General features: G+C 48.7%; 1 protein-coding gene across 6 annotated transcripts in view; it reads right to left on the reverse strand.

Annotated features, from left to right (window-relative positions):
- PAX5 (paired box 5) overlaps positions 1 to 13,251 on the reverse strand; it is a 200,929-nt gene that overhangs the window by 40,930 nt on the left and 146,748 nt on the right. For all 6 annotated transcript variants that reach the window (XM_082694881.1, XM_082694879.1, XM_082694884.1 and 3 more), the window contains one exon: positions 2,882 to 2,983. In XM_082694881.1, the coding sequence (XP_082551007.1) occupies positions 2,882 to 2,983 (102 nt within the window). The remainder of the gene's footprint in view (positions 1 to 2,881; positions 2,984 to 13,251) is intronic.

A 13,251-nucleotide genomic window follows, 5' to 3' on the forward strand; every position in this document is an offset into this window, starting at 1 on the left:
AAGGTACTTTTATGGACCAAAAAAAAAAAAGGTAGGGAAGAGTGTGTGTGTTGGGGGGGGGGGTTTATGGATGTAATTAAGGATTTTATTTTTTTTTTTTAAGATTTTGTTTATTTATTTGACAGACAGAGATCATAAGCAGGCAGAGAGGCAGGCAGAGAGGGTGGGGGAAGCAGGCTCCCTGCTGAGCAGAGAGCCTGATGTAGGGCTCGATCCTGGGACCATGACCTGAGCCGAAGGCAGAGGCTTAACCCACTGAGCCACCTAGGTGCCCCATAATTAAGGATTTTAAAAAGAGAAGCGTATCCTGGATTATCCGGTCGGGCCCTAAATGCAGTCCTGTGTATCCTTACAAGGGAGAGGGAGATGTGACCCCCTCCGTGCTGTGAAGGTAGAGCAGAGTCTGGAAGGGAACACCAGGGCCTGCAGGAATGGACCTAGAGCCCCCAGAGAGGCCACAGCACTGGCCCCAGGACTAGAAGACAGTCACAGGAACAAACACACAGGTTCCTATTAATTTTCCCTGCCTCCCTTCCTTAGCCAGCGCACACAGAAGGGCCTACTAAGTGTTAGGGACTGTGAGGGGTACAAAAGACAAAGCAGAGGGCCTGACCTTTAGGACTCACTGGCCAGTGGCACTGCTAACTGGGCCACACACATGCTGGGCTATGGGGTGTAATCAAACATCGCCAGAGGAGGGCCAAACCAGAAGACTTTATGGGGCATGTGGTGTTTCCAGGTCACCAGAAGGGTAGAGCTGGATCCCCATAGGCGGAGGCAGGAAGTAGTAGAAACTGAGGGCACAGATGAAAGAGTGACACTGGCCGAGGAAAGTGTGAGACGGGCCAGGAACCAGTGGGCAGTCAGAGGGAGGGACGAGCTGGGAGAGTTGACCAGAAAGGCAAGTTGAGGCCAGATCACGTGACATCCGAATGGCAGGCCCAAGACCTGCTCTGCTGTAAGGTGGGCCCTCTGGGCCGTGTGCCAGCCCTGGGGGCAGATCAGCGAAGACCACGTAAGTGGGCCTGCACTGTCCCCACGAAGCCATTCCAAAAACAGCTTTGATGATCGTGTTGGGAACGAAATCCCAAAGAGGTGACACAGTTTTGACTCTGAGGAACAGGAACGAAGGACCGTGCTCCCTGAGCATGGGGTCCCAGCCCTGCACTGGGTCTGTTAGGGGATGCGTCTCGGGGGTGTCTAAGAAGAGAAAGCAAACGGAGCGTGGGAGGCAGACCTGGGACTCCCCGCCGAGATGCTTGTGTTCCTCTCTCCACATCGTGCACCCGCCCTCTGTGCCAGGGGACAGATCACGCCCTGTGCTAGCATCAGTCTGGCTGCTGGTTTGGTTGGACTGGACCTTTGCTCAGGCCTGTGATTCCTGCTGCTGCCGTGAATGTGTGAGGAGCCGCCATTGGTTCCCACAGGGGTCTCTGCCAGGCCCACGACCATTTGTGTCTTGAGCCTAGTAATTAGGGACCAGGGGGCAGGACTTGGGCTCCATCTCCTGAGAGTAGGGTGGGAAGGAGTCTGGGCCCCCCACCTCTGCTGGCCTTGTGCACAGAATTTCCCGACGCTCTGCCATGCGCCCATCCCCCCAGCAGAAAGGCAAAGGCTCTTTGCAGGTGTGAAGCTGGCAGGCCTCCCCGGCCCTGGCGAGGCCGAGGGCACAAGTACACACAGAGGCCATTTCCCATATGTCTCATATTTAAAAGTCATAAATCAAGCTAACAAACCGTTAAATGAAATATGCTCTGTCCTCCTACCTTGTTAAATACATCTTTGTAACAACCGGGAAGGCCAGGAGTGAGTTCGGAGTTCTGGCACTCCTCGGCATCTGTGCCAGGACCCCGGCAGCCTGGGGAAAACCCAATCAGGCCAGGACGGCTTCCCTTCCCGCCCCTGGCTTCGCTCATCATCCCGTGGGGCCTCACACGTAGGTGGGAAACACCCCGTCTCACGTTTGGTTCTGTCCACCCCCCCACCTGTCCTTGGGCCTGGGGTGCTCATGTCCATGACACGGGCAGGAAAGAGGCTGGCAGAGACATGGGGCTACTTAGGCAGGACCCCAAGGGCGGACTGGAAGGAGGACCAGGCATCAGGTAAATGATTCAGAACAAGAAACACTACTAACCCTTAAAAGAATAAAAGAAGCATAATCACATCCAATGCAGTCCTGATTTTTCCCCCTGATTTTTTTTTAAACACCTTTCAAAAAATGCTACTTTGGGTTTCCCTGCTCCGCTCATGCCCTGAGAACACAGCCAGCCAGCACCAGGACATGCGCTGTCCTTCCCTCACACCATCCTACAGTGGAAGGAACATGGCGGCCTACCCTCTGACAGACATATGGCTGGCCCGAGGGGATAAGGCTTCCTTGGCCACCCGGTATTCAGCTTAGAATCAAGCGACAAACCCACCAGCCAACAGCGTCTCTGTCTTGAGCACATGGTCCTCGAGCCAGGGAGTAAGGCTATCGAGAGCACCTGGGGGTGAGGGGGAGGCTCCTGCTGTTCCCCTCACGCAAATCGGGTGGCGGGGGGGGGGGGACGAAGGAGGACCCCTACTGAGCACTGGCTGGGCAACCTTTGGCCAGGTCCCGCACCCCTCTGTGTTCAGACTATCTGTGTGGCCTCCAAGGGGCTGTTTGAGTGACAGTCCTCCCCCGCACCCCCCCCCCCCGCCCCGCCGACTTCCAAGTTCACTGCCGGCCCCACTGAAGGCCCAGCTGCAGACAGAGAGGCTGAGAGTGCAGACCTCTGCCTGATTTATTCAGGTCCACTTCTCAGAAGCATAGAGGTCACCCGGGCTGTTTGGGGGGATGCCTCCCCAGAAACCCCGTCCACTGCCCGCTGTGCAGACGCCGACAGTGCAAACTCACCAGGCACCATCCCTGTCAGCGTCGGTGCTGAGTAGCTGCCCTGTCCGGCGGGGGGGACGTGCGGAGGGTACCCGGGGAGGGTCGTGCTCGCCAAGTCACGGCCTGAGGAATCAAAGCAACAAATCGCGGGGTGAGTGTCTCCGTGGCCAGCCGCTCATGTCCGCAGCTCCTGGGACATCTGCACATTTGTCACGTCTGGGCGCCGAACGCCAGTGTGCCCCCACCCCCCTCCTGTCACTCACGCATGCAAACACGTGTGCGCGCGCACACACACATGCATACATGCATACACACACACACCTCCAGCCACCCTGGCTCCACTCAGCAGGGACCCACGACAGCTCTGCTGCTTCCCTGGTAAAATGGAGCTCGGGCCAGCTCACCTCTCGAGAGCTGGAGGGCTTGCACTTCCCCTCCACACCTCAGCTAAGCCCCCTCTCCTCCAGCCCAACAGCTCACACCTGCAGAGCTCAAACTCCTCCCCGCTCCACACATCCTACAGCTGTGTGTCTGTCCTTACTGAGTTCTTCCTCCTCTGCCCCAGAGCACAAACGTGCAGGGAGAGTACCTCCTCACATCAGACAGGGTTCTGAGTGCTGGGACGCAGAGATTAAGGCAGATGTCCTGTGGGGGGGTGGGGGATGTGTTCACCTCTTTGCAGGCGGCTGGCTCCTGGAGAGCAGGCGGGACACCTCATTCATCCACCACAGGGCCTCACCTGGTAGGTCCCGAGTAAATGCAGAATGAATGGGGTGGTCAGGTGTGCTGTTTCTTGCAGTGTAGGAGAAACCCCACAGAGCAGAACTCTGTAAGGGAGATGATTCTGAGGTTTGGCCGCCTCTTAGGTATAAAACAGAGCTTTGGGGGGCGCCTGGGTGGCTCAGTGGGTTAAGCCGCTGCCTTCGGCTCAGGTCATGATCTCAGGGTCCTGGGATCGAGTCCCACATTGGGCTCTCTGCTCAGCAGGGAGCCTGCTTCCTTCTCTCTCTCTCTCTCTGCCTGCCTCTCAGTGTACTTGTAATTTCTCTCTGTCAAATAAATAAATAAAATCTTAAAAAAAAAAACAGAGCTTTGGTCCTTTTTTTTTTTTTTAAGATTTTATTTATTTATTTGACAGACAGAGATCACAAGTAGGCAGAGAGGCAGGCAGAGAGAGAGAGAAGAGGAAGCAGGCTCCCCACTGAACAGAGAGCCCGATGCGGGGCTGGATCCCAGGACCCTGGGATCATGACCTGAGCCAAAGGCAGAGGCTTTAACCCACTGAGCCACCCAGGTGCCCCAGCTTTGGCCCTTTTAAGCACTGCCAGTGACGTGTAAGTAACCAGGTGTTCGTGAGTCAGGTAGGAACCCAGGTCTTAGATGGTAGGATTTTTGGTGATTAGGTGTTTGGCCGTGAGGACGAGACCCCACCCTCCAGGTGGAATTGCCAATTTGCTCCTGAAAGAAGGAGATGCATCTGTTTCAGCCATGGGTGGGAAATGAGGTGGCCTTGGGACAAGGGAGGGAACGTGGAACCTTGACCTCGTCTGAATGTGGACCCTGGAGACTGGGTGGGGGCAGCTTGGTGACCATGAAGAGCCAGGCCAGGTCCCAGGAATGTCTTTTGGGGCCCAGTGAGCTGGTGCAGGCACTCCTGCAGGTAGATGATGCTGAGCTCAGACCCACTAGAAGGTGGCCCAAGGAGAGAGACCACCTCTGATCAACACTCCCCAAAGAATCCAAGCCAGCACATAGTATGGGCCATGAACATTCCCCCGGTAAAGCAACAGCCTTTCTAGTGCTGGTCCTTCAAAGACTGTCCAGCCAACAGCCAGAGGCTGCCTCATTTCACAGGGTTCTGCTTACCTTCCAGAATCTTATGGAACAGCAAGCATGTGGCCTCCCCTGCTTCTGCTCACCACATTCCTGGCTTTGGACTGGGCATCCCAGCTTGTGACAATCATTGCTCATGTCTCTTCATATGAGGCATTGGAAGGGGAGCAAATGAACTACCTTTGACTTCCCACAAGAGCTGACATTAAACAGAAAACCAGAATTGTCAGAACTGACCACTTCTAATAAAGGTGATTTAAGAAGGTCTTCTCCCCAGCCTTTGTATTCCTCCCCACTCATCCTCCTCTGACCCAGCGCTCACAGCCCTCTAGGGCAGCTTCTGTCTCCAGCGTGTAAGCTCCTCGGTCATGTCTCTGCACCCAAGGTCAGAATGGCAGAGGCCTGTAGATATTTGTTCAGTGAGTGAAAGCAGTGGCCCTGTTGGGAGAAACAGCAGCTCTCTGGAGCCCATAGACGTTCCTCCACTTGTGGTCAAGAATCAGTGAAGGGAGGGCCCTTGAAACTCTTTTGGACCAACCCTGTCACCATTCTGCAGATGGCAAAGCTGAGACCCTCGGGCAGGGAGCAACGGGCTCAGGTCCCGCAGGGGGCAGGTGGCAAAGCAGGTGCGTTAGCCCACGTTTCCTAACATCAGCTCAGGACCCTCCTCTCCCTGGTTGTCTGAGATGAGAAAGAGGGTCATGGGAAGAGAAGGGGGCTCCACCAGGGATACCCAGCTGATCCGAGACAAGGCTGGGACTGGAATGCCGCTCTCCTGCCTCCTGGGACTGGGTTCTTTCTTCAACAAGAAGCTGTGCCTTTTGTCAGAACCCCAACGGTTTCTGCCAGTGTTACACATGCTTTAAAACCTTGACCTCTAAAGCAGAAAATGCAGTGCCTCACCAAAGCACCCAACTCAAGAAGCCAGATAAAAAAGTAATAAAATGGGGCGCCTGGGTGGCTCAGTGGGTTAAAGCCTCTGCATTCGGCTCAGGTCATGATCCCAGGGTCATGGGATCGAACCTGCATCAGGCTGTGATCGAACCTGCATCAGGCTGTCTGCTCAGCAGGAAGCCTGCTTCCTCCTCTCTCTGCCTGCCTCTCTGCCTACTTGTAATCTCTGTCTATGAAATAAATAAATAAATAAAATCTTTAAAAAGAAAAAGGTAATTAAATAGGGTACTTGGGTGACTCAGTCGGTTAAGTGTCCGACTCTTGATTTTGGCTCAGGTCAGGATCTCCGGGTCCTGGGATCGAGCCTCACACTGGGCTCCATGCTGGCCATGGAGCCTGTTTAAGACTGTCTCTCTCCCTCTGCCCCTCTCCCCTCTTAAAAAAAAAAAAAAAAAGTAATAAAAAGAACCTAAGGAAAGGAGAAGGAAGGAATTGATAAAGAAAAAGCAGAAGATAAAGGATTAGGGAACAGAGAAAAGCAGACACAACAAATGCGCCCAAGAATTGTTATTGGAAAAGACCAATAAAACAGACAAACCTAGGGCAAGATCCAAAAAAGAAGACACAAATATCAAGTAAGGAATGAAGAGAAGATACAACCAGAGACTTGGAAAAGATATTTAAAAATGCAGATGTTTACACTAATACCTATGGACTTCTTAGCAAAAAGTACAATATTTTAGGAAAATACAAATTATTAAAATTAACTCAAGAAGGAGAAAACACAAACAGCCCAATCACTTTGGCAGAAATAGAAAAAGTTCTTTTTTAAAATTCTTTTTAAATTTAAGATGTTCATTTAGCTTTCAGGCAAGTCTCGTTTCTTTTTGTTTAGGGCAACTTCTTTTAAGCCTTCAAAGGATACACACTTTTGTTATTAAACTGTTCCAGGATATATAAAACTAAAGAAAATCTTCCCAATTCATTTTTTTCCAAGCTAGCATAATCCTGACATGAAAACTTAACAAAGGTGTATCAAAATGAAAATTAAATGCTACTACCACAATTTATTAATAGCCATGCAAAAAAAAATCTTGTTTCATTGATCAAACAATATTAGAAAGAATAATATACCATGAACAAATAAGGTTGATTTCAGGCTTGCAAAGATGATTCAGTTTTAAAACACTGGTTGGGAAATCATAGTAATCTATCAAAAGTTGGAAACCATACGATTATATCAAAGCTGTGGAAAAGGCATTGGATAAAATTTAATCCTAATTCCTTACAATACCTCTTAGTAAGTAAGAACTGAAGTACACTCCTTTGATCTGGTGTCGATCTTAAATCTTGAGTCGACATCATACTTAATTGGTAAAATACTTGAAACATTCTTTATTAAAATAAAAAACATGTCAAGGAAACCTGTTATCACTGAAAACTGTTCTGAAAATTCGAGCCAGTTCCAGAAGAAAAGATAGAGACCCAAGACAGATAAACACTGGGGGTGGGCGGGACAGACGACACCAAGATTATCATGAGCCAGGTATATCCTGAGCCTGGGAAATCAGCTCATGTACCAGAACCAGTGAAAAGGTTTGGTGAGACAGCTGGGAAACAGATGTCTAGAATCAGTATCTTTCCAGATTCAGTAACTCCCCACTACCTCTCCCATCAAGTACAGATTTTTCAGGTTGGCTTCTAAAGCTGTCCTCAGTCTGTACCCCCAACCTGTGATCTTTCCAGCCTCATCACCCTCACTCCACCCGGGGCTATTCCCCAAACCTGTCCTGCCCTTTCCCATCCCTACACCTTTCCTTTTTTTTTAATCTTTTTTTTTTTTTAAAGATTTTATTTATTTGACAGAGAGAGAGAAATCACAAGTAGGCAGAGAGGCAGGCAGAGAGAGAGAGGGGGGAGGAAGCAGGCTCCCTGCGGAGCAGAGAGCCTGACGCAGGGCTCGATCCCAGGACCCTCGATCCCAGGACCCTGGGATCATGACCTGAGCCGAAGGCAGAGGCTTTAACCCACTGAGCCACCCAGGCGCCCCTAGCTCTTCCCTTTCCAACTGCCCTTCTATTCCTATCAATTCAACACCGCATCCAATCTCCACCCTCTGCCCTCAGAGCCTGCTCCCTCACGAAGTGTTTCTGGGCCCTTCAAGTCTTTGTAGCATCGGCCTCTTCTGCAGGTCCCTCTGCTCCCCACCCTGTCCCAGTGCAAAGGGAGCCTCAGGCCAGGGGAACAAATAAGTAGGGGGAGACATCATTCAGGATAAGATAACACTTACTTGTGCCAGACACTCTTTTACAAACGTTAACTCATTTTCTCAACCTGATGACTCCATGAGGTTCAAACAACTGTCGTGCCCAAGGAACTAAGGAATGAAGAGGTTAAATAACTTCCCTAAGGTCACACGGCTAGGAGGAAACAGAGCTGGGCTTTGAAACCAAGGGGCCTGGGCTCTACACTAAGCTTCTTTGGTGATGGTACGGGGTGGGGATGTGAATGGGAGAGAATGAGCCAGAAGGACGGGAGGATAGAGAACCAGGAGGGAAAATTTCTCAGGTTTGCAGCTGGAAGGGGTGAGCAGGTTGGAGCAAGGGAAGAAGGCGTGGGGGTCCAAGATGGGCTGCCGGAAGTCAGGACAGAAAGTGGTTGTCAGTGTCTGTTTGGGAAGAAACTGGCCAGTCTTGGTCTGCCAGACCACCTGGACTACAGGTGGGGATGGGGCTGCCCCGGCCTGGCAGGGAGCTTGTGCTCAGAACTCCTGGTGCGGGGAGCAGGACACAAAGGCCATCCAAGGCCCATTTACCGGTTTTGCTACATACTGAACTGCCGTGGACCTCTGGGCAAGCCACTCTACCCTAGCCTCAGTGTTTCTCAAATTGAAAAGAGAGCTCTTTAGCTCAGTGATCTCGAAGACTTCCCAGAGCTCATACCTGTCTCTGTGTGCATAAACTCGAAGGATAATTTAGCTCTGAGTAGACGGTTCTACCCTAAGGCCCAACTGCACCCGCCCCTCTAGAACTTCCACAATCAGTGCTATAAGGTGAGCTGCTGCCTGGAAGGCTAATATGTCCTCCTTAGGACAATGGCAGACAGTTGTCTGAGCTTCTAGCCTCAGTGGGGACTTGGGTCAGCTCCAGCAAGGGTTTAGGCCTGGGCCATCATGCCATGGGTTCATGCTATCCCCAGTCCCTCCTCCCTGCCCATGAGGATGGTCACCGCACAGCGAGGAGCTGACAAATGGCTACGTTTATCTTACAAATAATCCTGCTTCAGCGTTCCCTGCTGCTGGGGGATTCCTTTACATTGTCCATGGCTCCAATATCATCCAGCAAATGTCCCTACAATCGAAGGCCTATGGCTGCCTTTACCTTCCTTGGACAGGCCACAAAAGCAGAGAGTCTGAGTTATCACTTGTTGTGGGCAACAAAGGGACGGATGGAACACATCTGCAACATCTCCAGCCTCCTGGAACCTCCCTGCTCTCTGCCAGGCCCTGGGACAGGCTGCTCAGGAACGTTATTCCAATTAATCCTCACAAAGTACAGAAGTCCCAATAAACTTGATGAGATCTTGTGGGGGAAGTCACAGGGAGGCTCGATACAGAAAGGAAGGTAGTAGAACACAGCAATTAAGAGTATCCAGTCTGGGGGCACCTGGGTGGCTCAGTCGGTTAAGCGTCTGACTTCAGCTCAGATCATGATCTCAGGGTCCTCAGATCAAGCCCCTTGTCAGGTTCTCTGCTCAGCAAGGAGTCTGTTTCTCCCTCTCCCTCTGCCCCTCCCCCGACCCGGTCATGCTCACTCTCTCTCTCTCAAAAAACAAAAACAAAAACAAAAACAAAAACAACCTTAAAAACAAAAAGTATCCACTTTGCTCAGGCTTGGATCCTTGCTTTACCACTTACTAGTTGTGTGGCCTTGAGAGAATTTCTTAAACCATTCTGAGCCTCCGTTTCCTCAACTGTAGAATGAGGATAATAGCATCCAACACTTACATAGAGCAAACAATAGCTAACACTCAGAGAACCAGATACACCCAAACTCATGTATTCCCACAATAACCCTATTCGAGAGCTACCTATTATCCCTATTTTACTGAGGGGGAAACCAAGGCACAGAAAGTTTATGTGTCTTGCCGCAGTCCCACAGCTAGAAAGGAAGGAAGCCAGGTTTGGAACCCAGCCAAAGTAGCTGGCCAGTCTGCACTCCCCACCCTCACCCTAGGCCACCTGCCCTGGTAAGAGGAACACGTGTCTTCCACGGGCACTGGGAAGAGTCGGCGAGAAGTCACGTGCCCCTCCACCCCGTGCAGCACTGTGTCAGCCCACAGCGAGCACCTGCCCAAGACTGAAGCATGGGCCCCAACCCTTAACCCCACAGTGGTAACCATCACCTGGGAAAAAAATGGTAATCCAACACCAAAAATGTAGGGCATGCATAATACTAAACTTCTTTAGACCAGGTAAATTTCATTTCATGAAAAAGTAAAAAGTAAACCTCCTCCTCCTAGAGGTATGGGGTGCTTCTTTGCCTTTTTGGTTTGGGCTCAGCCACAAGCCTTGCTTTGGCCAAACGGATGGTAGCAGACGTTCAGCCAGCAGCAGCTTATGATATGCTGGTGTGGCTGGGAGCCACTTCAGTCATCCCTGCAGGAACAGGCTCTGGCTAGCCTGCTGCCAAGAGCGAGGAGACATGGGTGGCAGAGACGGACCCGGCCTCCAAATGGTACAATGCCCGGCTTTGAGTAGCCAGCCCCCACCCAACCCCCAGGTACATGTATAAGAAGAAATAATTGTTGTTTCAAGTCCCGCACTTTGGAGTGTTTTGCTAGGCAGCAATATTGTGGCAATAGCTGATGGATACAAGACGCCCTAAGTGTTAATAATGTCTTGTTTTCATCATTATTCTCTGCTTGAGAATACTCGGTCTGGAACTTTCTAAGGACACCTGTCCAAATCTGAGCAGGAGATGGACACCATCTGGTGGGAATCCACCTCCGGTGGGGATCCACCTCTGGTGGGAACCCACAGAGTAAACTGAACCCTCACATTTGCTTTGATGCCTGAAAGGACTCTCCTGGCATTGAACTGGGGATCCCATTGCTGTGGAGTGTATGGGCACTTCTCCCTTTGCAGTCCCTGCCCCTGTATATTTCAGGCATGTCTCCAGGGCTGGGGACTTTAACAACTGTTCAAAACAAGACAGCTAAGATGGTACTGCTCCTCCTACTTCTAATCCAGGCCTCTAGACTCAATAGGATACCAGAATGGATGCTTCTGAATTCAAGATGACTTCAAACGCACATTTATATCTTTTTTTTTTATGAAGGAAGAAATGATTTATATCATTTGCAATGGCACTGAATGTCATAGATCGCATATGATGTATTTGCATATAAATGATTTAGGTTGACATAATTTCTCCTATTAATGGCACATCCTGGACAATTCGTGTGTTGCTGCCCCCTTCCATAGAGAATAAACAAGACTTGGCCTTGTTCACTATTAGCAATGAGTCCATACAGAGCTTTCGTCAAGACAAAGACTGCTCTCCAGAAGAGAGAGACTTATTCAAAATAACTCACTCTTTTTAACCTTGAGAAGTAGGAACCTACTCCTGTTATATGAATGAGGAAACTGAGGCTCAGAGTTGAGTTTTGACTGACCTAAGGTCACAGAGTAAATAGTAGAACAGGGACTTCAACTCATGACACATGACTTCTAGTTAAAGGCTACTCTTTTTTTTTTAACATTAAAAAAAAAAGATTTTATTTATTTATTTGACAGAGAGATCACAAACAGGCAGAGAGGCAGGCAGACAGGGGGTAAGCAGGCTCCCCGCTGAGCAGAGAGCCTGATGTGGGGCTCAATCCCAGGACACTGAGATCATGACTTGAGCTGTAGGCAGAGACTTAACCCTCTGAGCCACCCAGGTGCCCCAAATGCTATTCTTGAAGGGTTACTCAGAATGTCCCCCTCAAGGGTACAAGCCCTCCTAGATGTTAAAACATTCTACAAAGTCTTCGTAATTACAAGTGTGATGCCAGCACATGAATAGACAGAAAACCAATGGGACAGAATAGAAAGTCTAGAAATAGACCCAACTATATATGGAAATCTAACATATGACATAGGTAGGAGCTCAAATCACTTAAGCAAATATGAACTTTCTATTAAATGGTGGTAGGACGACTGGAGAGCCATAAAATAAAATAAAATAAAATAGATGGATTCTCATACTATATACCAGAATAAACTTCAAGTGAATCTGAAATCTAAATGTAAAAAATAAACTGCAAATACCATAAGAAAACACAGGTGAATTCCTCTCTCATTTGCAGGGAGAGGCTTTCTAACCTTGACTCAAAACCAGATAGATGCACAAACCACCTACAAAAATTAGCTCAAAATGGGTCAAATACCAAAGTGTAAGGGGCACCTGGGTGGCTCAGTGGGTTAAACCCTCTGCCTTCAGCTCAGGTCATGATCCCAGGGTTCTGGGATCGAGCCCCACATCGGGCTCTCTGCTCAGCAGGGAGCCTTCTTCCTCCTCTCTATCTGCCTGCCTCTCTGCCTACTTGTGATCTCTGTCTGTCAAATAAATAAATAATTTTTAAAAATACCAAAGTGTATGACCTGAAACTATAAAACTCACAGAAGAAAACAGACAGAAATCTTCATGACCTTGGATTGGGCAATACTTCCTTAGCTATGACACAAACAACAAAAGAAAAATTAGATCAATTAAACTTTATAAAAATTGAAAAAATTTCTGAGCTTCAAAGGATGTCATTAAGAAAGTACAAAGATGGCCCAGAGAATGGGAAAAAATATTTATAAGTCACATATCTGATACGTGGCTTATATCTAGAATATATAAGGCAATTTTACAGCTCAATAATAAAAAACAAATAACCCAGTTTAAAAATGGACAAAATATCTGAATAGAAAAGATGTACAAATGGCCAATAAGTCCATGAAAACACATCCAACATCATTATCTATCAAGGAAATGCAGCTCAAAACCACCATGAAATACTACATCACACCCACTAGGTTGGCTATAATCGAAAAAGGTTATGACAAGCATTGACCAAAGATGTGGAAAATTGGAACCCTTACACACTGCTGGTGAGAATGTGAAATTGTGCAACCATTTGGAAAAGCCTGGAAGTTCCTCAGAAAGTTAAATGTAGAATCCCCATGTGATCCAGCAATTCCACTCCTAGGTATCTACCCAAGAAATATGAAAACTTGTGTCCACAAAAAATGTATACTCAGATATTCAAAGCCCTATTATTCATAATAGCCAAAAAAGTGGAATCAATAGCTACTAACCCTATGTATCAAGAACTTGTAAGAAGTCAAGGGAAAAGTCCAAAAGGCCCATAGAAAAATAGGCAAAGTTCACGAACAGAAAACTCACCAGAATATATATGGGGGGGGGGGGACACTGAAACTAAAGAGATGTTCAAGTTCACTCATAATATTAGAAATGCAAATTAAATGCAAAATGATACAACTCCATATAGAGGCTGTATATCTAACAAAACTATACATGCATTTGCCCTTTCAACAAGCAATCCTACGTCTAGGGATTTACTTTGAATCTATGCACACCTTCAGCTATACACAAACGCATATAGGCAGGTTA

The sequence above is a fragment of the Mustela nivalis genome, assembly GCF_964662115.1.
Source record: "Mustela nivalis genome assembly, chromosome: 13".
Taxonomy (NCBI): domain Eukaryota; kingdom Metazoa; phylum Chordata; class Mammalia; order Carnivora; family Mustelidae; genus Mustela; species Mustela nivalis.